This window comes from Triticum aestivum, chromosome 3D (genome assembly GCF_018294505.1).
Source record: "Triticum aestivum cultivar Chinese Spring chromosome 3D, IWGSC CS RefSeq v2.1, whole genome shotgun sequence".
NCBI lineage: Eukaryota > Viridiplantae > Streptophyta > Magnoliopsida > Poales > Poaceae > Triticum > Triticum aestivum.
The window spans coordinates 264,780,301-264,804,619 of NC_057802.1; the positions used below are offsets into that span (position 1 = coordinate 264,780,301).

The 24,319-nt window shown below is 43.8% G+C and overlaps 1 protein-coding gene across 1 annotated transcript in view; it reads left to right on the top strand.

The window, feature by feature from the left end:
- Positions 1–1,759: 1,759 nt before the first annotated feature.
- Positions 1,760–24,319, top strand: part of LOC123078360 (nodal modulator 1) — a 30,972-nt gene continuing 8,412 nt past the window's right edge. Inside the window, exons 1-22 of the mRNA XM_044500841.1 lie at positions 1,760–1,997; positions 2,084–2,149; positions 3,189–3,275; positions 3,454–3,510; positions 3,626–3,690; positions 3,779–3,945; positions 6,643–6,704; positions 6,790–6,873; positions 7,013–7,169; positions 11,152–11,267; positions 13,733–13,861; positions 17,466–17,537; positions 17,637–17,732; positions 17,812–17,889; positions 18,316–18,444; positions 18,558–18,734; positions 18,819–19,019; positions 19,104–19,217; positions 19,306–19,556; positions 19,700–19,742; positions 19,814–20,062; positions 20,488–20,715. Of these exons, the coding sequence (XP_044356776.1) occupies positions 1,905–1,997; positions 2,084–2,149; positions 3,189–3,275; positions 3,454–3,510; positions 3,626–3,690; positions 3,779–3,945; positions 6,643–6,704; positions 6,790–6,873; positions 7,013–7,169; positions 11,152–11,267; positions 13,733–13,861; positions 17,466–17,537; positions 17,637–17,732; positions 17,812–17,889; positions 18,316–18,444; positions 18,558–18,734; positions 18,819–19,019; positions 19,104–19,217; positions 19,306–19,556; positions 19,700–19,742; positions 19,814–20,062; positions 20,488–20,715 (2,721 nt within the window). The 5' untranslated portion in view covers positions 1,760–1,904. The remainder of the gene's footprint in view (positions 1,998–2,083; positions 2,150–3,188; positions 3,276–3,453; positions 3,511–3,625; positions 3,691–3,778; positions 3,946–6,642; positions 6,705–6,789; positions 6,874–7,012; positions 7,170–11,151; positions 11,268–13,732; positions 13,862–17,465; positions 17,538–17,636; positions 17,733–17,811; positions 17,890–18,315; positions 18,445–18,557; positions 18,735–18,818; positions 19,020–19,103; positions 19,218–19,305; positions 19,557–19,699; positions 19,743–19,813; positions 20,063–20,487; positions 20,716–24,319) is intronic.

The window sequence follows — 24,319 nt, forward strand, 5'->3', positions numbered from 1 at the left end:
AAACTGTAAAACATGTAGACAACCAACTACTACAATGATGCAGCCAACTGGGCAGTCAACCTTGTGCAACTGGACAACATATAAGCCAACTAAGTTTAACTGTGGCAAGTAATAATTAGGCAGAAAATAGTTAAAAATAAAGGCAACCAGCTGAGTATGATAACTTGTGCAATTGGGACAAACAAAAAATGCATAACCAAATATCCAGCAAAATAATTGGGCATACTATATTGAAAAATTGGCAAGCATTAGTACTAATTTGCAAAAATAAGGGTCCCTAGTTGCACACATCAGGGGGAAACACATGAACAACCACATCCACAACAAGACTGGCAGATTGGGTAGACTATATTGGAAAATTAGCAAGCATTGGTACTAATTTGCACAATCAAGGGGCCCTAGTTGCACACAGCAGGAGGAAACACACACGAACGACCAGATCCAACACAAAGGCTGGCAGAAAAATCAGTAGACTATATTGGAAAATTGGCAACCATTGGTACTATTTTGCACAAGTGATGGTCCCTATTTGCACACAGCAGGAGAAAAACACATGAACCATCACATCCACCACAAGGCTGGCAGATTGGGTAGACTATATTGGAAAACTGACAAGCATTGGTGCTAAATTGCGCAAACAAGGGTCCCTAGTTGCACACAGTAGGGGGGAAACAACAAGCCAACTAAGTAGGGCAACTAGCGCAAGTGTATAACATATGAACAGCCAACTTGTGCAACTGAACACTGTGTAGATAACCAACTAATACAAACAGTAAGCCAACTGACCAAGACAACTGGTGCAACTGCAGAGCATATGGACAGCCAACTACTATATTGATGTAGCCAACTGGGGAGAATTTTGTGCAACTAACCAAAAATCTCTACCTAAATCTCTGTACAACAACTTCAAATCAGCCAATGCATTGCACACAACATTGCGCACATCTAATAACAAACAATACAAATTGGAGAAGGACTCGAAATCATGAACAGATCTCAAACCCCTGCCAATTGAACATGAACTAAACAACACTACCAATCGTCCTAAAATCGCGCAACGGGCGTCGTGGACGTGCATCCCCTGCTACCTATCGACTACCCCGTGCCCTGGCCAACTACACCTTGGCCCTGGCCAGCCACCCCGCGCCCTGAACAACCCCACTAGACGGGTCCTTATAGATCCCGACCACCGTTGGGTGCGTGCTACCAGAGAGGAGAAAGGAACTCAACATGACCAAAATCGAGCATAAGCGGGGGTAGTTCGCGCCGTTCCCGAACCCTAGAAAGTATTCCCCCCACATATCGGCACATCCGCGCCCCGCGAGCATACCTCCGATGTCGAGGAGCAGCAGCGATTCCCCCGCACGGAGAACCACCCGCAAGCTGCCGCCGACCTAAGCACTCCGCCGCGACTCCCCCGTATCGCGCCCGTTTGGTGGAGAGGCTGGCGAGGACGAAGACGAAGATGGAATGGGGAGAGAGCACCGCTGCGGGCGAGGGATTTCAGGCACAGAATTCGAAACCGCCGCCCACGACCCTCACTCCTCCCTCCTCTACGGCTTACATGTGGGCCTCCCCACGTCCGGATATGGACAAACCTGGCGCACCCGGGCGCGATAAGCGGCCGCCCGGTTTGGTTAGATAGTGCGCGTGCACTTTGAAGGATTTAGATTGAATTTAGGGACCGTATTTGATCAGTTTCAGAGTTTAGGGACCGTATTGGATCAGTTTTAGGGCTTAGGGGCCGTTTTGGTCCTCGCGAGCAAGTTCAGGGACGGTTGATGCATTTTACTCCAGGATCAAGTCGCAACTCCACTGCTATTACTACACCTACCCCCACCCCCCGCACATCTCCTCAAACTCGTCATCTCCCTGGCATGCTCTGCGCCCACTAGATCCGATCTATGGACCCCCTCCTCCCCTTCCTCCTCCTCCTCACCCTCGCCGCCTTCTCCGCTGCTTCCGACGAGATCGACGGATGCGGCGGTTTTGTCGAAGTATTCCTCGTGTTACTCGCTAAGCTTCAGTTTCGGCTTGGGTTGGCTTGATTCTAATGCATTTTCTGATTGGGCTCTTGGTGCAGGCGAGCTCGGGCCTGGCCAAGTCGAAGAGGGCGTCGGAGTCCAAGTTCGACTACTCTGACATAACGGTATGCGATACATGCCGCACTCTAATTATTTCGTAAATTATCGTTGCGTTCTGTACTTGTTGTCGATCAAGTTGCTGCACTATGTTGCCGCACTCTGATGTGAGGGAGTTGCTGCACCCCCTCACTCTGACATAACGGTATGCGATCTACGTTGCTGCACTTGATCTAGTCTCTGCTAGTAGTTAATGGGTGCTTCAGCAGGGATACGTTTTGTTGCTTGAGATAGTTCACCTGAACTGATACCTTGTGGATTTTTCTAGTTGCTGGATGCCACTGGTTCCAGTGGCGCTGCTAGTTTGGGCCAATTGTTTATATAATTACAAATTGCTAGATGCTTTGTGCAATGGGGCTACCTGCTACTGGTTGCTATCAATCGGACTAAACTACTTTTGCTTTCTTCCCATGGCGAAAATGAATACTGGGTTGCGGAGAATTATAATGCTAATGTTTCGTTGCCTGCAACCATATGTATGTTGTATTTTGTTGCTGCTAGTGATGGTGGTCACCAGATTTGCTTGGGATTAGGTGACTGCTCTGGTGACTTGATTACGCAGTTTTACATGAAAAATGAAATGGAGGTTGTGACTTTTGAGCAAGTTCCATGCATTTGCAAAGCTTGGCGCAAGTAAAAAATGTTGGAGGTGCTAGAAACTCTGTCAACAATAGTCTCTGTCAACAATAGTTGTACTCATGATTGACAGGTTCAGTTGTAATCATGATGGTGGGTTTATATTCTCTGCCATTAATTATTTTTGAGCTAATTGAATCTGTTTCCCCAAGGATTTTTCTAACAATAACATACCCTGTGTCATTTTACCCTGGTTATGCATAAGATGTATCGTACTACATCAGTGAGAAAATCTCATATCTTCGCTATAGTTGCTTATATGCATATCAAAGCCATAGAGACTAATTCTACATCTGCAGTATAATTATTAATTCCAGATTACTTTTGGTGGCCATATATTCTACTTTATGCTTTTGTTTTTGTGGTATCTGGTATGCACAAATTCATTGCCTCCTAAACTTTTTGAATCAGGTTGAGCTGTGTACTGTTGATGGTTTGGTGAAAGAAAGCACCCAATGTGCTCCTAATGGCTACTATTTCATTCCAGTCTATGACAAGGTATACTTGTGGGTGATGCTTGCCTTTAGTGTAGGTTTTCTTCATTATGAGTTATCTAGATATAACAGTAATAGCTAATTTTGTGATGTGTATGATATTTCAATAGTGAGCGCTGCATTCCCATTGAAACAGTTGTGGACCCTAATCTGTTTGATTTTGGCTTGTTGTCTCTCCACAGGGTTCATTTATCGTCAGAGTTAAGGGGCCTAAGGGATGGTCTTGGAAGCCTGAAACTGTAAGTTGATTTGTCGACTGAATCTTTTTGTTCTTCCCTTTTTTCTGTCTTAGTTATCTGCTTGGCTTTGACTTCCATCTATTGTGTGAGATAAGTCATCAATTAACATTTTCAGGTTCCTGTTGTCATTGATCAAAATGGATGCAATGGAAATGCAGATATAAACTTTCAATTCACTGGGTCTGTTGCTTTGACCATTTATTTAGTACTTTTTTTTGGTGTGGATAATTATCTGATTCAAGTTTTAACTGTTGAATTCGTCATGCAGATTTACAGTATCTGGTAAAATAGTGGGAGCTGTTGGTGGTAAGAGCTGTTCAAAAGATGGAGGACCTTCTGGTGTGAAAGTTGAGCTGTTATCAGATTTGGATGAGTTAGTTGCATCTGCTTTGACATCATCAACAGGAGGATATGCGTTTGTGAACATAATTCCTGGTTAGCCTCACATTCATCATTAGAAAACCACAGCATATGCGTGTATATAGTCTGATGTGAGAAGTATTGGTCATTTCCTGTGAGTTCATCTCTTACTCATGTTATCAGTAGCTACGGAGTACCCTATTAAGGACTTGTATGATGTGACTTTAATTAAAATTTGTCAACGTGTCTTTCTTTTTTGTTTCATTTGAATATATTAGATGCTTAATTTACTCTTGTTAATGACATGCCAACATATTTAAATTTTTATAGGTTGTTCAATCTGTTTTATATTATTGCATTTGTTCGGATCAAGTCCTCTGGAAAAGATATGCAATTGGGTCGTTATGTTGGCATGAGTTTCTGACTCGAATAACTTCTTGACCAGTCTTTTTAAGTGGTGAAAAATTCGTGTAGAATCTAGTGTCATGGCAAACCATACCTGCTCCCTTCATGGACTCATGGTTGTGTTGAACCCTAGAGCCCAGAAATCATTTCCCTCCTTTGGTTTTCCACCGGAGGCATGTGTACCACGAACCGTAGATCCCATATTTATATTTGTATAGGTTGTTCAATCTGTTTTTTTTATTATTCCATTTGTACGGATCAAGTCCTCTGTAAAAGATGTGCAATTGGCTCATTATGTTGGCGTGTGTTTCTGATTGGAATAACTTCTCAATCTGTCTACTTAAGTTGCTAAAAAAGTCTTTTAGAATCTAGTGTCATGGCAAACCGTACCTGCAATCTCTCTCATGGTTATGTTGAACCCTAGAGCCAAGAGATCATTTCCCTCCTTTGGTGTTCCACCGGAGGCATCTGCACCACGAGACCCACTCCCACCCCACAATACATCAGCAGAGACATGGTAGTAACTTTGCCTCAAATGTCTCACTCACCCCCTCTCCATCCTTTGCAAATATGACCCAGACATTTGGGGGAAACCTATTGCAGCGAACTGTTTCTTCAACCATAGTTTCAGTCCAGTTCGCTCGGAATTCACTACCAAGTTGCCGATCTCCATGCACAAAATCACAAGCATCAGCAGCTAGCTTAGTGGTGGACAGGCTCTGATCCAGCATGGTCGATAGAGGAAAGCGCTGCAGCAGCGTGGCGCATGAGTAGGTTGTGACGCTGGTGAACTTTGGCGGCGGCCGGTGCTGCGTGGATGTATGTACAGAGACCTCCAGTGCTTTGGCCTTTGAAAGTTGGGATCATGGAGTAAAGCTTAGTGAATCTGGGAGGGATTTGGATTTTTTTTTTTGAACAGCGGGAAGGGACCCGAGGTTCTGAAATTGGCATTAAAAGAGCAGAATTGTACAACACAGCTTACAGAAGGACACCAAAGAAAAAGAAGATTATAGACACATACTTCCTTTTTGCAAACAAGAACCCAGCATAGACACTTGGATTGCAAGCGAGTCCTGGAGCATAATCCGATCTTGCCGGAGAGGCTACTGCCTTGCCATCTTTATGCAAGGAGAAGAGGGCCTCCCAGCATGGAAGTTGAAAAGGAGCGCGCAGATGATCTGCGACAGGCTGAAGCTGGCGATCAACCCTAGCTCTTGTCGGAGCAAACTGGAGACATCTGAATGACCAAAGCTTGTCCGGAAGAACCATGAATGCGGCAGTCAAAGAGGTCGTGGCTGTGCATCTTGGAAAATGAGAATCACCAAAGCCAGCTTCCTTTCCTGTTGGTACACCAGATTTGCATGGATTGAAGCCAAATCCAGCCCGATACTTCCTTCCACCACCTCAGTGATGAAGAGGGAAAGAAGAAGCTTCAGACTCCACCAGATTGGGCTGCCACAGGAGCTTATTGTGGAGCTCCCGCTGGATCCACCTCCAGCAGCTGTCCTCCCCCATGGAAGACAGCTGGAAGAGGTGAAAGGCAACCAGCCGACGCAGCTTGAGTGCCGTGAGAAGCTCCAGTCCGGCATGACGCCAAACACCACGAAGGCCGCCCTAACCTAGACCTACACCTACTATACTATATACAACGAGGATCCACACTCCCATCCTATCCTCACTCCGGCCGGCCTTGTCGGTGAAGGAGAAGAGGAAAAGAGGCGCTCAGTCGCCGTTCTGTCATCTACACAAGATGATTTGAGGCCTATGCTTTGCTGACAGTTATCATGTTATGCAACTTGTGGTGCATTTATGTTAATGCTAGCTGTTAAATCTCCCAATCGGCTGTCATATGTTATATATTTATGTGTAGCCTTGCCTTATGCTTTAAGTGCTTAAAATTTTTGTGCCTTTTTTCCTATTCAGCTTCCTTTTTTACTTTCAATAATTCAGGATCTTTGAGTGAATAGAAATATTTGGTACTTCTAGCTCTTGATAAAAATATGTTGTGTACAGCGATTTCGAAACGGAAATAACGAATGCATGAATCTGATTCCCAATTTGCGAATTGGAAATGTATACCCCCTAGTGAACCCGATTTGTGATCGTGAAATCAAATTGTGAATCGAGCTAATTGCGGATCTGGTAACTATGGTCCAAACACAACATTTCTAGCTCAGCTTTTTATTATAGTGGTATCCATTAATGGATTAGTCTGGTCAGACTCGTACTTGCACCCATTTACAAATGATAGCCATGTATATCTTGTTTCTCCCCCTTCTCATTTGAGCTTAGTACCTGACATGCATTTACTTGTTTGCTTCTACGCGGCACCTTTGTTCATTTATGTGTGTCTTTGATCTTTTCCAGGACTCTACAGGTTGCGTGCATCTCATCCTGATTATGAAATTGAGATGACAGGTTCATCAGAGGTTAGGATTTCATCGTTGCTTATCTGCCAATATATGTTATCACACACATGTATTGCTTATAGTGGAGTCTGTTTTCTGTATGTAGGTGGACTTGCGATTTGGAAATGCTGTAGTAGATGATGTTTTCTTCGTATCAGGTTACAATATTCATGGCTCTGTAGTTGCACAGGTACTGAAGGAATCTGTATGTTGGCAATAAGTTATAACCAATGCTGTAAGCATATGACTGAAATTGCCAGCTTCAGGGTTGTGATTTTCTTGTTTGCTGGATTTTTAGATTAACATATACTAAGCATTTCTTGTACCAGGGAAATCCAATCTTGGGAGTTCACCTGTATTTATATTCAAATGATGTAAAGGAAGTTCCTTGCTCGCAAGGTTTGACCGACGCACCCAGGGAAGGTGCTCTTTGCCATGCAGTATCTGGTGTGGATGGGAAGTTCTTATTTAGATCAATGCCCTGTGGTAAGTTAACTTGCCCATAGTTCATCACACTGTAATGCAACTGGTACATAAAATTCTGTAGTTAACATGCTGTGGAAGTTTCCTTTTGACATGTCCTCTTATTTGACATGTCTTCCAGGACAAAAACAACAACAGTTGTACATGTAATTTGTGTATCTAATTAACTAATACTCCCTCCGTTCCGAAATAATTGTCGCTGGGGGGTTATTCCGACCAGGTGAAAACGAGCAAAAGTACAAAAATACCCCTGATTTGAAAACGTGAGTCGTCGTCTTCCTCCGCGACGCTCCTCGTCGTCGTCTTCCTCCGCCAGGGCGGCCACCTCCTCCTCCGCCCTCCACCTCCTTCAGCTGCTAGTCCGGCCACCTCCTCCTCATTCGCCAGTCTCTTCCCCGTCGTCCTTGCCCAGTTTGGTCGCCACCGCTCCCAATTTGATCGCCGCCGCCCCAGCCTGGCCGCCGCCACCACCGCTCCCAATTTGGTCCTTGCTGCTCCCCCGCCTGGTCCTAGCCAGGTACTCCTCGCTGCTCCCAATTCTTATCAGTTTTCGGCAGGTGCACTGAAATTTACAGCAGAACTGGGAGAATTCGTCGATGCTTTTAGGTACAATAGTCTGTAAAATTGATCAGGAGACATTCAATCAGGAAGAATTTGTTAAGATCAATAATTATAGCAATCAGACAAGATCATCACCCTCACAATTGGCATCAGAAGAAATTACTGGAGTGTAATGATCAATTGGGAAACCTATAATGCATGAGAAAATGTTGTTGCTGTCCTCCTGCTGATGTTGTCCAATTGTCCAATTTAGAGATGATGATCATTGTTATACACCATTTGTCCAATTGCAAACATGCCTAAAGTTTCTGCGAGTCAATGGAAACAAATTCAATACACCATTTGAGATCAATACTTGGATATTTAAAGAACTTCATAAAAAAGCTGTGTATCCTGATGAATGAAGCCAACAGTAAGAAAAGCCAACAGTCTTGACAGTAAATAAGAATGAAATTTGTGAAAAGTGTGAATGAAAGATTAGTCTTGTCATGATTACACCGAGGGAGTATCAGGTTTAATCTCATGACTATTCCAAACTATACTTATAGAGCCATCCAGGGCAAGGTGGCAACATTTTGCCATGTAATTTTGTGACAACAATGTCCACATGCTTCTAATAATGGGGAAAAAGAGGTATCTCAATCCAATGGGAATATGGGATCACTTACTCTGTTGACATAGTGTGTGTTCCTTGTAAAACATAGTGTGTGTGTCGATGGTCTCACTCACAGGATGGATCCTTGCTTCTTTTCCGTGACACAAGCAAACCAAATGGAATGAGATCTTATTTATTTACAATCAAATCAAAACAAGGAAGCAAGGAAAGGTGAAGATGGACTGCACTTTAGTTTACTTCATTTCATTTCAGACAAGCAAACCAAAAGTAAGTTTATTTTTATTTACTTCACTTTGACTGCACTTTAGTTTAAGTGAATGGACAGTTTCAGTAACAATAAACTGAAATGTGGTCTGATGTATTAAGAAGAGAGAAGAAGAGAAACTTTTATTTTTACTCCTACTCCTACTAATCCATTTGAATTAAGGCCTGATATATTGCAGTTTAAGTGTCAACAAGCAATGTGGTCTAAATTTCTGTGGAGTAATTTTTTAATGAAATGTGATTCAGAAACAATGCAGAGTTGCCTCTGTTTAGATGCAAGTTAACTTACAGAAACGTACTCGGAGTACAATTTTCCTCTGTAGTCGGAGTATATGTTTACTGGTTTAGACTTAATAACATGAGTAGCTCGGAGCTGAGACCTGAGAACTAGGCACTCAAATTTCTGCACTTTATTCTAGCCTCCTGCATATTGCAAATCAAAGCGCGCACACACAGATGACCCGCACCAAGGCGAGTTTAAGAGACGCAATGATTTGTCGGACGTCCCGGCGACGTCGTTGATGTGAAAGTTGACGCTGCCTATGGTCCAAAGATGGCTCCAACTAAATTACTCCTCTATACAAATCTTTAGCAAGAACTACCCTACCGGGAACTAAACTACTCCTATATAGGAATAGGGTTCTATTGCTGCAATCCAAATGTTTCTAAAAACAAATGTTCAGAGTACTTGCATGTTCCTCTCACAGTAGCAATTCAAGATGAGTACTCTTGCTTTTTTGGCTGTCCTGAATAGCATAGCTCAACACAAGCAGATGCAACCACATGCGCAAGATGTTTAACAGTACTTTCTCAAAAAAGAAGATGTTTAACAGTACAACCAATTAGCTTTATACTCCATCTGTGGAAGAAATTGCAAAAATAATTGACTTTATTCACTGTTGGTATTGTTTATATTGTGATTACACTGGTTAGCATCCGGGGCTGGGAGGCATCAGGAAAACTGTTAGCTCATGGATTCAGAGAAATAGCACTGGTTTGCCCAAGCTCACAAGATTGTTCTGCCTCAGGATACAGCATCTGCCCCTTCCTCTCGCTCTCCCTTTTCACTGTTGGTATCCAACCAACCAAACAACAGAGAAGCTAATTGCCAACCAAACAACAGAGAAGCTAATTGTTTCAGATCAAACAAATCGACCGGCGGGAGGAAAGACTACAGTACTAAGTACTCCGGCGTTGGGCAGGGGATTACTTACGTTGGGCAGGGGAGGAAGCAGCTACTCCGCCGCCGCCGCCGACGACGTGGGCACCGTGAGGACGAAGACGCCGCTCCAGATTCGCCGCTGCTCTAGATCCGCCACTCGGGTGCCGCTCCACATCCACGCCTCCGTCGCCCAGATCCAGCGCTTGTGCTCCACATCCACGCCTCCAGAGTAGAAGCTCGTCGTCGGCGCAAAAGATTAGATTTTTTGACCTTCGGGGTGTGAGTGGAGGCGGGGTGGTGGAGATAAAGGGGGCGGTGGAAAGGGAGAGGGAGAGGTCGGCGACGGGGAGAGGGTGAGGCCGGCGAGCGACGGGGAGAGGGGAGGCAGGCGAGAAGGGGAAGGCCGGCGAGCGGCGAGAAGCGTGGGAGAGAGGGCGGTTGGGAGAGTACGAGCGAGTGAGTGCGGCTGGGCGAGTGAGCGACTCTGAGGGAAAAATTGGAAAGTGCGGATATTTCTGAACTAGACGAAAGTTGAACTAAAAACCTCCAGCGACAATTATTTCGGAACGGAGGGAGGCAGGCGAGAAGGGGAAGGCCGGCGAGCGGCGAGAAGCGTGGGAGAGAGGGCGGTTGGGAGAGTACGAGCGAGTGAGTGCGGCTGGGCGAGTGAGCGACTCTGAGGGCAAAATTGGAAAGTGCGGATATTTCTGAACTAGACGAAAGTTGAACTAGAAACCTCCAGCAACAATTATTTCGGAACGGAGGGAGTAATAATCTTCTCCTATAAGGAACTGCTTGTCCTCATGCAGCATGGACTGTAAATTATGTATGCTAGCTGTTTATGGTTGTTTTCCATGGAAAGTCTTCTTTTGTTTTGCCAGGTCTACATGAGAACTTGCATTGTATTTCACTCATATAAACCTTTAGGCTACTATATTTTTGTTTTATTACACTTTCTAAATGTGAATGTATCATTGGTGTTGGTGCATCAAGTTGTAGACATTCTGTTTATGGTTGTTTCCCATAGGAAGTCTTGTTCTGTTTTTGCCAGATCCGTATATAAAGGAACCTACATGAGAACTGCACAGTATTTCAGCCATGTAAATCATGAGGTTGCCTTATTAAATTTGTTTGGTGTAAATGCGCAAGTATCATTGGGGGTTAGTGCATCAAGTTGTAGACACTCCTTCACATGGTCCCTTTCCAAATGCTGTAAATATGAGTTCATATTTTTATTTATGGCACTAAAGCTACTTGATGCGTTATTAGCATTGCAATTCTGTTGCTAATCGACATTTTTCACGTGTTATAATGCTTGTGAAGGTGAGGTGATGTGTAAACACCAAGCATAGAAATTTTCATTATCTTGTATAATTTTGCAGGTAGCTATGATCTGTTGCCATACTACAGAGGGGAAAACACTGTTTTTGATGTTTCACCTTCTTCATTACATGTTTCCCTTGAGCATAGTCACATGACAATCCCCCAAAAATTCCAGGTAATTTTTAACTTACTATACATCTCATAATTTGGACTGTAAAGTTATGATGAAGCTATTTTTGCGAGGATGGCTGACAAGAGGGCTACCTATAATTTAAAGCTGGGTAGATGTTACTTGAAGTTTACCACTAATTGATTAGCATGTATACTTTCATGGATATAAACAAAATATCTTTCCTACTTGTAAAGTCTAGAGTTGTCGGTGAGTTCACTCTCCCTCCATTTTTTCTTGGGCATAGTATATGTGGGGCAAGTAACTTACAAATGAATCAAATAAACAAATATATTCATCTTCACATGTGGGATCACCACTCATGCAAAAGATCTCGCAATCAATAAAAAATGCACTATTATGTTCAAACGTGGGACCTGTATTCTTGCAAAAGGCAAAAATAAATGAATATACTCTTATGCTCTGTTTGGATGTAGACATTCAAAGGCATGGCATTGAATAACTGAATTGACTTAATGCCAAATATCCATGACATTGAGAGCTTCAATATCAATTTTAGTGTTTGGATGGTCATATATTTGGCACCTGGAATCCATCATAAGCCACAATTTTCTTGTTTGGATGGTCAGATGTTGAATTGCACATGTACAAGTGTATGAAGTATGAACAGAGCAATGAATGTTCATGCAGCAGCGCATGCAAGCAATGCTGCACACATAGCCACACACGCGTTGCTGGACATTGTATCTCCATTGCCAGACTCGACGTCGCCGCCAATCTCCAGCCGAACTAGCAGCCCATCTCCAGTCGGTCTCATCGCGCCACCTGTTCCAGCCAAGGCAGATCCCATGCCGGGGAGATACGGGGCATGGCGAATCACACCGGAGCTAGATAGGGTGCACGGGGGAAGCATGGGGGCGAGGTGGGGAGCATGGGGGCGAGGTGGGGATGGCCGGAGGAGTGCCGTCATCGAGTTCCGCCTGGGTCGTCTCGCCCTGGGGATGTGGCCACCGAATAGAGTAGCACAGAGGAGAGCACCAGCACGGCGGAGAAGTTCTTGACGGAGGCGGCCAGCGAGGGGCTGCTGCCATTGCCGGACGTGGAGTAGGACACAGAAAGGCGCGTGATTGGCCATTGTTGCATCCTTGGCGTGCGTGGGGTAGGCGTGCGGAGGGGTTGTAAGAGGATGGGTAAAGAGCGTAGGGGACGGCGTCCACCTTGATTCGGCGGAGAAGCCGCCGGTCTTGGAGACGGCTGCTGGAGCGGGCTGGCCTCGACCTCGATCTCTTTTCTTCGCGTGCAGGGAATGACGAAGGGGTAGCGAGGCGAACGATTCCAGGGAATATCGAACTCTGGGGGTCTGAATTTGCGGAGGGCCGTGCGTGTGTTCAGAAAAACGCTTCAATATTGAGCCCGAATACCACGCCTGAATGTCTAGGCCATCCAAACAGCTGCATTCGGGTCAGCCCAATGCCAATTACGAATTCCCGCCACCAATGTCTACATCCAAACGGGCTGTTACTCTCATAGGAACCAACATTCCTCTAATTGGCACAAATAGACAAATGTGAAAAGCCACTCCTAATGCAGAATCTTGCTCTAGATTTTTTAGCTTTCCCCACTAAACCAATTTTCCTCGGTCTATATCGTAGCATGCATCATCGAGCAATTTATTTATTCTGGCATAACGGAGGATTCCATTCTCCTGCGGTTTTCTTCCTTGATTGCTGTCCTCTTTCCACATCTCATTACTGCCCAACGTTCCTCGTTTGAAAAATTAAAATTTGCTCTCTTTGAACCTTGTAATACCACCTAATGGTCGTTTTTGTTGCTCCCATATCCCTGGGTTTTCACCCTCATTTTCTTGCCGAGACCACACAACGGTTGTAAGACACTAAGGCTCTTCCGGCGACCCCCATGCCTATGGTCCTTGTTGCATTTCTAGATGTTTTTTCGCAGCAATTCATGGGCACCGTGCTATAACGTGATAGCTTAACCTATGTTCAGCTTCATGCACTAGCCAACGCAACCAAAAGTCTGAAATTATGGAAAGGGCTAGTGCAATCCACATATACTGTAACACCCCCTCTTACGTGTGACGGGGAAGACAAGTCAACACGTGCAATCGGAAGAGACCAACGGCGCGCGAAACTCATGTATGACTCAAGAGGCCTATACGTGGACACAAAGGGGGGTAGCAGCAATTTTTTAGGTAAATTGCGAAAGCTAGGACTTGAACTCAAGACCTTAGCTCTGATACCATGTTAAGCTTCATGCACTAGCCAACGCAACCAAAAGTCAGAACTTGTGGAAAGGGCTAGTGCAATCCACATATACTGTAACAACCTAGACTTGAGAACTTTCAGCTGCTTAAGCAATTTGAGCTTGAACATGTTCTTTATTTGCTGTGATTTTGAACATGTTTGTGCACATTCAGCTTCAGTAGTTATTTTCCTTGCTCTTTGTATGCAAACCTGATCTCCACCAATTTTCCACATTTATCTTGCTAGGTTACTGGGTTTTCTGTTGGTGGACATGTTGTTGATGGCTATGGTGCTGGCATTGAAGGTGCCAAGGTTATAGTCGATGGTCAGTTGAGAGCTGTAACAGATAATCTTGGGTATTACAGACTTGATCAGGTACTGTTATCTGATCAGAATTTTAATTAGTGCATCTGTTTATCTAGGGTGTTTCTTTTCTCTTTATTTGTATCTTTACTTGTATCTCAAGGTATAGCATGGTTTATTTGTGTACAGATCACTAGCACCACTAGTCCGCTTAGTCATTCAAGCTGGTTGAGGGCTCGTAGATTGGTTGTTGACCAAAATTAGCTATGTTGGTTCTTATATATTAAATTTAGGAAAATACGATAAAAATAACAAAGTTACTAAAAACAACAGAAAAGTTTGAACTCCAGTATAGAGGCTAGAATGTATGCTATAGGAACTGCAAGTAGTGCGTTATAACTTAGATGCGCGGGATCAGCCAGCTCAACCGCGGTTGAATTGATCATTTGATCAGTTGGATACGTGACCAGTTTTCAGCCAATGTGGTGTACCTTTCTAATCCCGGTTTTCTACTCTGTGTAGTCTACCTATCCCAGCCTCTAATCCCACCTCATGCACCGCTCGCCACAAACAGCTGCAGCCCACTGAAAAGTGTAGCAGCCACGCTATGTAACGGCGAAGTACGGTTCCTATGCCGCTGCCACAACACCGTCAATTTTTTTCTGCAACATTTTAACACATGCATGCAAAACTATTCATCTTTTATCGTGTGCATGCGCATAGTTCCAAACATTTTTCTTATTGTTTGGTACTTGCTGGTGTCGCTCCAGCGTGAGCTACGGTCTCCAACGAAGATGCTTGTTGGAGCAGTGTTGTCAGGCTTGCATCCGCGGCAGCTGGCTTTGCAGCATCGCGTGTCCAGCTCACAGTGTCGCTGGACTGGACTTGCAGCATCGTGATTCCGTCATTTGCAGCAATGGTGGACCTACCTTGCAGCTTTGTACTCACTTGCATCGTCATCGACCCGACATTGCAGCATCTTCGTCTCAGCATGCAACATCGTATGCCCCAGCTTGCAGCATGCCACCGCTGTTGCTCGACTATTCTTCCTGCTGCAACATGAAAACTGCACATACAACAAAAACATTTTCTCTCGCGAACGCATCAAAATCAATCAAAAGTCTTGCAACAATTGAACATCCATTTGTGGCAGGGCAACGGTACACGTTGGCAGGCGGATAAGAGAGAAAGACAGACCGGTCCCAGATCATTGAATGGAGCAGATAAGAGAAAAAGACCGACCGGGTCCCTGATTATTGGATGGAGCTGCTGATGCCCATCCTATCTACCCAAGTGACCAGCCATCTATGCAACAAATGAGCTGTTGCAATATTTTCTGCGACAGAGGTCTTATTGCAGAAAAATTTCGCAATAGAGGTATTGTTGCAGAATTTTTCGCAACAAAGGTGTTGTCGCAGTTTTTTTTGCGAGGCTGCAATAGTGCCCTTCTGCAATAAGAGCCTTGTTTCAATTGCGACATGCCCTTTGTTGCAAAATAAACGTATCCGCTCGTGTCTGTGTTTGCCGTTCGGATCGTCTTCTCAGGGGTCGACACCGCCCTTTGTCGCCTTCGTCCGCTCCATGCACACAACATAAAAAGATAAACGTAAGCAGCACATGAAAAAGAACATGCAATGACAGGAGAGAACTTAAATCCATATTTTGTCCATAGAAGTGAGGAGCCGGCTTACCATGAGTGATGTCTTACAACGAGTGATGTCTGTGAGGCAAGCTGCAGGCCGATGGTGAAGATAGAGCCAAACCCATCAGTTGACACCAAAAAGGAGGAGATATAAGGAGCAAAGCTCTCTCAAGTTCTAAGTATATGCTTTGCTAGCCCTAAAAATTGAGAGGAGGTTGCGCAATAGGTACGGGCCCGGTGGGCTACATGGGCTTCTTAGCCTGAATTGGTGTGCAAACCGGTTGATTCCGGTCTGACGCACCAGACTGTGGTAGTGTAAACAGCGGCCGATCGGAAGTTCGGTCCTCAGGGCCGGACAGTCCATTGAGTCCGGAGAGTTAGGCCGCGCGCACCGTCCATCTACAGTCTGGTTGCTCAGACTGGACAGTCTGGTCCCTAGGACCATACAGTCCATTGCTTCCAGAAGGTTTTGCCCGAAGCATTTATGCTGGACAGACTGGTAGTGCAAATTCTGCACAGCTTCTTTTCCACTTCTTCTTGTCCCTACTCTTTGCTCGAGTCTTAGGGCTGATCTTATGCCTCCATTTCGAGGAAAAAAAAACAGCCGCAGTATCTACTAGCTAGTACTACTAGAGCACTAGTACACAGCAGCAGTACATTAACAGGTGTGTATGTGTGTGGAAGCACCCGAAGTTAAGGACAATCGTGGACAGGAATCAGCTGCCCATGGGGACGACTCACGTCCTAAGCGTGCTTACAAGAAAGCATGCGTGGTAGGCCTGAACATGTAGTTGGTTCCGTAGGCGACTCAACGTCATTCTCAAATCAGCCGGGTGAGGACATTCGTTTTCCAAACTTATATGAGAGGTTCCAAACAGAGCACGTCTAGGTTTTCTCTTATGAACAAGCCTAGAATGTTAGCATTAATTTGTCATATGGTAATTTGGTGCTGCATGCATGAGGTGATGCAATGCATGCAGATAAATGTGCACTAGCTTGCATTTCAGCTGACTTTCTACAGCAAGAAAGAAGGCAAGGCATCTCTAATATGACGGTAGGAACAGTCACAATCCTTTTGACTGCTTGTTATCTTGATAAGGAAGTAGAAAAGGTAATGGCAAGCTCAATGCATGCATGCACCTAAGCTGGACATTGGATGCATTGACTGAAGGACATGAGTTGTATGAGCTATAGGTCGGTTTGTAAAGTCATATATAAGGACATGTATCCATCTATGTAAGATAAGTTTGTGGCAGGATGTAGCCCCTCAAGCATGAACGAATGTAAGTGCATATGTGTGTCATATGTGCATTTGTTATGAGAGAAAAACAGTGAGTGGATCCTTGTGAGAGAACCTAGTAGTTCTAACATATAAGCTAGTTTAGTTTCTGTTACTGTTTTGCAGTAAAACACCCTAATCTGTTCTGGCACAAATTGTCACATTGCAAACATTTTTTGAACTGCAAATTTCTTGATTAAAGGAATGGACAAATGTACTGCTGGAAACTAAAACTCCTAAGAGCAAGCAATTTACTACCTTTGAAGCAGTAAACTTTGTATTGTATTATCTTGGCATGGGTGGAACATTTGGACGTTTAGTCTTTAGAACAATGGCTTGCACCATTTACTGCTTTATTACGCCCTCTTGTTTTTAATTTTATGTCTATACTCCAAAAGTCCAAATAGAACTCAAGTCTTGGACAATTTAGTTGAAAGTTTTCTCAACATGACTGTGGCACTGTAGCCAACATCAATTTCCCTTCATCTGGTTTTTAGTAAATCTTCAAACTAGACAGCTTTAAAACACAATCTGGTCAACAGACACTAAGAAAACTGTATATTCTTACTGTTAGTTCTTGTCATAAAATGACAGGATCTAGGATACGCAGATTACTGAAATAGAAGGTACAGAATTTTGTCTTTGCAAGCACTTAATTCTTCTAATTCTCATGTAAAGAAAGAAACAAGGATACTTATGCTACCTCATATTTTTGAGTTTAAACTTGTCATTTTGATCTTTTCGCCTGTGTGTAGGTTACATCCAAGAAGTATGATATAGTTGCTGAGAAGGATCATTATAAGTTCAACCGTTTGGAGAACTTCATGGTAAAAAGTGCCTGATTGAGGGAACACCTTAAATTGTTAAATCTCCAGATCAAGTGCCTTAGCTTCCCCTTTGTGGCTAAATACTGTCCTTTTCATTAGATTTTGCCAAACATGGAAAGCATTGATGATATCAAATCAGTTCGATATGATGTATGTGGTGTTGTTCAAACAGTAACTCCAAACTCTAAAGCCATGGTAATATCTTGATATGGTCTTTTGTTTCATTGAGATTACCATGAAAACTTCATCCTTACAATTTGTGTGGGGTTGTTAGGTAACTTTAACACATGGGCCTGAAAATGTAAAGCCGCAGAGGAAAATTGTCAGCGAAAATGGAAGATTCTGCTTTGAGGTACATGGTTATTTCTTGTTTTGTTGCTGGAAATAAACTTTGAGCTAATGATGTGTCATTCCTTTTTGCTACTTTTTTGTATGAACATAGTTTCGTGCACCGTATGTTGCAATTTGAACATGTCTCACTTCAGAATTATTAGATGCATTATTATCTTCAATGTTTACAGTTTGAACAAATGTAATGCAAATTGGGATGCCGTACTAAGCCTTTTTTTACCACTAGCCGTGTTCTATGTGTGAGTAGGAATAGGAATTTTGCATAGACCTGCCTTGAATGGTTATTTATATCATTGTGAAGTTTGGTCTGATCTTACACAAACCAGCTTGTGATGTGAGCTCCAGCATTATTTCATTCATTCAAGTAACTCAATTTAAAGTTATATGACGAAATTATCTGTTCTTCTTCCTTTCTTGCAATATGCAGGTTTCTACTGGTGAATACCGATTATCTGTGTTACCTGTAGATTCCGAAGGTTCTTCCAATCTTTTGTTTTCTCCAGGATATATCGATGTCAATGTCAAGTGCCCGTTGCTTGATGTTGAGTTCTCTCAGGTAAATGAGTATTTCTTCACCTATTCTGGTGATTTTTCAACATTATTTAACTTTCATCAAGTTGATGGATACTCTGACTTGATTGTATCTGAGTATTACCTCTTTGTAAACAGTCACAAGTCAATGTTCATGGTAAGATCCTCTGCAAAGAGAAATGCAACCAAAATATTCTGCTCTTGCTTGTTAGATTAGCTGGGGGTGTCAAGCATGAAACGAAGACAACCAGTTTGGAGCAAGATAATGCTAATTTTGTGTTCACAAAAGTATTTCCTGGAAAATATCGTCTGGAGGTAAAATCTTGTAATTTGATCAACAATATTGAATTTTCACTATTCTGTCTAAACTCTTGGCTATTTTGTGAAAATCCCTTCTAGGTGAAACATTCTTCATCCAAGGCTCCTGCAAACGATGACTGGTGCTGGGACGAAAATACCTTGGATGTAGATGTCGGTAATGATGATGTGACAAATATTGTATTTGTACAAAAGGGTTATTGGATAGAGCTAGTCTCAAGTCATGACACTGAAGCATACATTCGTCAACCAGACTCTTCTAAACTTGAATTGTTGATAAAGGTCCATACTTGGACTTATTAAATCTACAATATATTTGAATTAATACAATTTTTTGTTAATCCGTCCACTTTTTATCCTACACAGGAAGGGTCACAAAGAATGTGCATCGAAACTCCTGGGCAACATGAGCTTTATTTAGTTAATTCTTGCATTTCCTTTGGGACCTCGCCTATTGTGTTTGATACACAGAACCCAGTGGTGAGCTGCTCATGTACTTTGGTTTTTATCTTTATCCATGTAAAGTTCAGTTTGGCACCCTAATGCAAAAAGTTACCCTCCCCCCTAGTTGGTTCACATCAGTGCAAAGAAGTATCTTGTAAGAGGTGAAATCCATGTGGACATAAGCTCTCCTCTGGAAGAGATTGATTTATTAGAAGATATCGTTGTTGATGCCTTCAAGAGTAATGGGAGCTCTATCGACGAAATATCTACCATGCCTGTTTTTGCAAAGAGTTATCAAAATGGTATTACTGTTTTTGAGTACTCTACTTGGACTGATCTTGGGGAAGACTTCATTTTTGTCCCTCGTGATTCCAGGTATAATTTTTACTCGTAGTCCTTTTGGTTTTGCACCAACAGTCAGAATTTCTCAATAGTTGCAAATTCCTTCTACCTCTAACTCTTGTTTTGTATGTTTCCCTTTCTCGATTATTGATCTATTATACTTTTCTGTAATACAGCACTAGGAGGAAAAAAATCCTATTTTATCCATCACGGCATCAGGTGAGCGATGGTTTATTAAAAAAAACTTCTGAACTTGAATGGTGAAACCATCATTAATATTTAAACTGCAGTTCTCAGTGTCTGCAAGCGGATGCCAAGATGCTGTTCCTTCAATCACTGCTAAAATGGGTCTATACCTTGAAGGATCAGTGTCACCTGCAACTTCTGATGTTCGTATCACGATTCTGGCAGCTGGAAATAGCAAGTATGCGATGCTGAAGAAAGGTGATATAGCAACAGAGACAAAGACAAATTCCGATGGGTCATTCTTTGCAGGGCCCTTGTATGAGGATATAGGATATGAAGTCGAAGCCTCAAAGGTCTATACTTTTTTCTGCACACACATTATGTGTAATCGTTAGGGTGTTGACCTCCGGTGTTGACTTCATGGTCATATGCTGCAACTGTGTACCGAACTACAGTGTATTAGCATGATTTCTCAGTTTTCACAAACTGTTTTCCAGTCACTCTTTTTTTCAAATAAGAAAGACGTAGCAAGTGATGTTTGCATGGAGCACCACTTTATTTTATTTACCTTTGCACTAGACTAGTCAATGTGATTTCTTGTAAACTGCTTAGTCAGAAGTGGTTCCAGTCTTGTTCATTCAAGCTTAAACAGTGCACTGTTCAATATAGTATGCCGTAGTTACATTTAACCACAACTGGGAAGGGAACTTTTAGAATCAGCAACCAAAAACGTGTGTTTTCTTTAATATCCTATATCTGATATCACTCCTTCCTTCAGGCTGGCTATCATCTCAAGCAAACTGGCCCATACAGCTTTGCTTGTCAGAAACTTGGTCAGATATTAGTTCATATTTATGGCGAAAATGATACAGAGATGTTACCGGCAGTATTATTATCCTTGAGTGGTGAAGGAGGTTACAGAAAAAACTCAGTCAGTGGTTCTGGTGGAACTTTCAGCTTCGATAACTTATTTCCTAGGAGTTATTATCTCCGCGCTCTTCTTAAGGTACTTTGTTGTTATTCACACTCTCTGTTCTAGTTTGTACTGTACCACAGTTCTTCTAAATAATCTGAAATCTTCACATCAGATTTTACTAGTTTTCAACAATGTGTCTAAATATATCAGTGGGTTGTTCATATGTTAATATGACGTCATAAAATATTCATAATTATTGTCTTATTTGCTCGTAACATGTACTGACGTCTACATTTGAGTGACTTGACCTTGACCAAACTGCATCCTATTTCTTAGCTGTGAGTTTTGATAGCCTTCATCTGAAATAATATCCGATTCTCTCTAGGCCTCGACTGAACTAACTTCTCAACATTTCTGACATACGGATATCAAAGAATAGGGAGAGATATATTTATAGTTCAAGCTTAATGTGGCGAGGATACAAAGGGTCACTTGGCTAAGAAGATACTAATTTGTAAAAATCAATGACTTGTTGATTTTTTAGTCTTCCTGATCTTTATTTGACTTCGTCACCAGGTAGACTTGCTCGCTTCACAATTCACACTCGAACTGATTGCAACAACAACAAAGCCTTTCAGTGCCAAACAAGTTCGGGTAGGCTAGAGTTGAAACCCATAAGATCTTGAACTCATGGTTTTGGCACATTTATAGCTAATTTCCACGAACCCCTGTCCATAGCTAATGGCTAATTCTTTGGTGATATTCTAGTCATTCCGATCTCTCTTTACTGACTCCTCCCATGTCAAGTTTGGTCTACCCCGACCTCTCTTGACATTATCAGCATAGTCTAACCGTTCGCTATGCACTGGCGCTTCAGTAGGCCTGTGTTGTATATGCCCAAACCATCTTAGACGATGTTGGACAAGCTTTTCTTCAGTCGGTGATGCCCCAACACTATCACGTATATCATCATTTCGGACCCAACCCTTTCTTGTGTGTGTTAGCAGTATTTACTTAGCTAGGGAGTAGTAGTAGGTCGGGTGGAGCTTCCTTAGTAAGGTAGTGTATGCATCTAGACAGCAGTAGTCAGTTTGGTTTTTGCATGTACCAGCAACTCAAAAAAAAAAACTGCTAGAGCTGCATGGTCGGTAGAACACTAGAATCAGACGGTGGTCGCCATTGCTCGTGCCCGGCTGAAACAAAGGAAGCTGCTAGCAGAATTTTGGGGGGAGGCGGTCACAACTGCAGTTTTCCTGCTGAACCGAGCCCCCACCAAAAGTCTGGCTGGCATGACACCATTTGAGGCATGGCACGGGAGGAAGCCCGCTGTCCAGCACCTGCACACCTTTGGGTGTGGTGTACCTCAAGGAGGTGCGCCCGCAGCTTTGCAAGCTCGATGACCGCAGCTCCGCCATGGTCTTCATCGGCTACGACGAGCGCGTTAAGGGCTATCGCGCATACGATCCAGTGAACAAGCGTGTCCATATCACCCATGATGTCATCTTCGATGAAGAGGCCGGCTGGGATTGGACGGCTGTCAGCTCAGATCCACCATGCAGCGACTTCATCATCACGAAGACCCAACAAGTTGCTCCTTCCACACCAAGTGCAGCTGCAGGGGGAGCACCTTCCCTTGTTCCTGCACCATCTCCTGCTGCACAGCCATCTCACCAAGACAATCTCCACAACCTATGCAACCTGAGTTTGTGTCACCATCGCCCAATGAAAACGAGTGGCTGGACGCAGCTCATGATGACACACTGTTGCACTACCGTGGCATTGCCAATGTGATATTCAGCAACCCTGTTCATGGACAGGCATCAAGCGAGCTCGTCAATGACACACTCTACCTTGTGTGTGAAGGAGAGTCAAGCTCCTTTGCCAAGGCTGAGCGCGACGCATCATGGCGTGCATCCATGAAGGAAGAAATGGATGCCATGGAGCGGAACAACACCGGAAGCTTGTAGACATACCACGCGACCATCGCCCAATTGGCCTGCGTTGGGTCTTAAAATTGAAGAACGAGGCCGGCGCCGTCGTCAAACAAAAGGCACGACTCATCGCCAAAGGTTATGTGCAGCAGCCCGGGATCGACTTCGATGAAGTCTTCACCCCCATAGCACACCTCGAGTCCGTTTGGCTTCTCACTCTGCTACCCATGAGGGGTGGCCTGTCCACCACATGGACGTAAAATCTGCATTTATATGCATTTATATGTTCAGGTTTCAGGATCAAGCATGTTCAATAGAGCTGAGTGCAGCAATACAAGCAACAACTTCAAGAAATCAAAACTATCCTGTGTTCAGCCCCAGCTCCCTTCTGCTCCTCTACTGTAGTCTATTTCTAACAGTGTGGCAACATATCCATCTCAACAAGCGCATCTCTGCTACACCTAACCGTTGCATGTCGCCTTTTAGTTGGCCAACATTCAACACCAGACAACATCGCAGGTCGAATCACTGTTAGGGGTGCAAAGCGGCGTCCCGCCAAGACCCGCCAACAACCGAAGCTAGAACAAATTGAACTAGCACATTCCGATCCAGCTAGAACTAACTTTTTCTCTTCCATACGAAGCGGGACGGGTTCGGGCGCCGCTCTGCACCCCTAATCACCGTCCTATATAACACGCCTTTTAGCTTTTGTGGTACACTCTTGAGTTGATGACTTACATCTTCATCGATATCACCATCCTTCTGCAGCATTGGCCCCAAATATCGGAAGGCGCCCTTTTGAGGTACCACCTGCCCATCAAGGCTAACCTCTTCCTCATGATGCCTAGTAGTACTGAAACCGCACCTCATGTACTCGGTTTTAGATCTACTAAGTCTAAAGCCTTTTGATTTCAAAGTTTGTCACCACAGCTAACTTTCTATTAACCCTTGTCCGACTATTGTCGACTATCACCACATCATCTGCGAAGAGCATACACCATGGGATATATATCCTTGTATATCCCTTGTGACCTCATCCATCATCAAAGCAAAAAAGATAAGGGCTCAAAGCTGATCCTTGGTGCAGTTCTATTTCAGTTGGGAAGTCATCAGTGTTTAAAAAGTCATCTTTGTTGCCATCACTTGTTTGAACACTTGCCACAACATTATCATGGAGGTCCTTGATAAGGGTAATGTACTTTTGTTGGGACTTTGTGTTTCTCCATAGGCCCACCACATGACATTATGTGGTATCTTATCGCAGGCCTTCTCTTCTCCAAGTCAATGAACACCATACGCAAGTCCTATTGCTTCTTGTATCTCTCCATAAGTTGTCCTGTCGAGAAAATGGCTTCCATGGTCGACCTCCCGTGCATGAAACCAAACTGATATTTTGTCATGCTTGTCATTCTTCCTAAGGCTTCGTTCGTTTAGTCCCCACCCCCGCCGGGATCGGAGGGTTTTGTCTCGAACCCCGTTGGTTTTACCCTTGCAGGGGTTGGACCCCCGCTTAGCTTATATGCATATTTGGTTAAACCCGGACGGGTTTATTTGCCATCCACCCCCCCCCCCCCCCCCCAAAGCGCAGGGATTCCACCGGGTTTTGAGCCATTTCTTCCTCTGCGTGGAAGAAAACCACGTCTCGTCTCGTCTCGAAAGAAAAAGGAGAAGAGGGGCGGCGGCAGCGGGGAAGGAGCCGGAGAGATGAACTCAAACCTCCATTGAAAACCGGCTGCTGCCTTCTACCTCACCTTCCTCTCCCC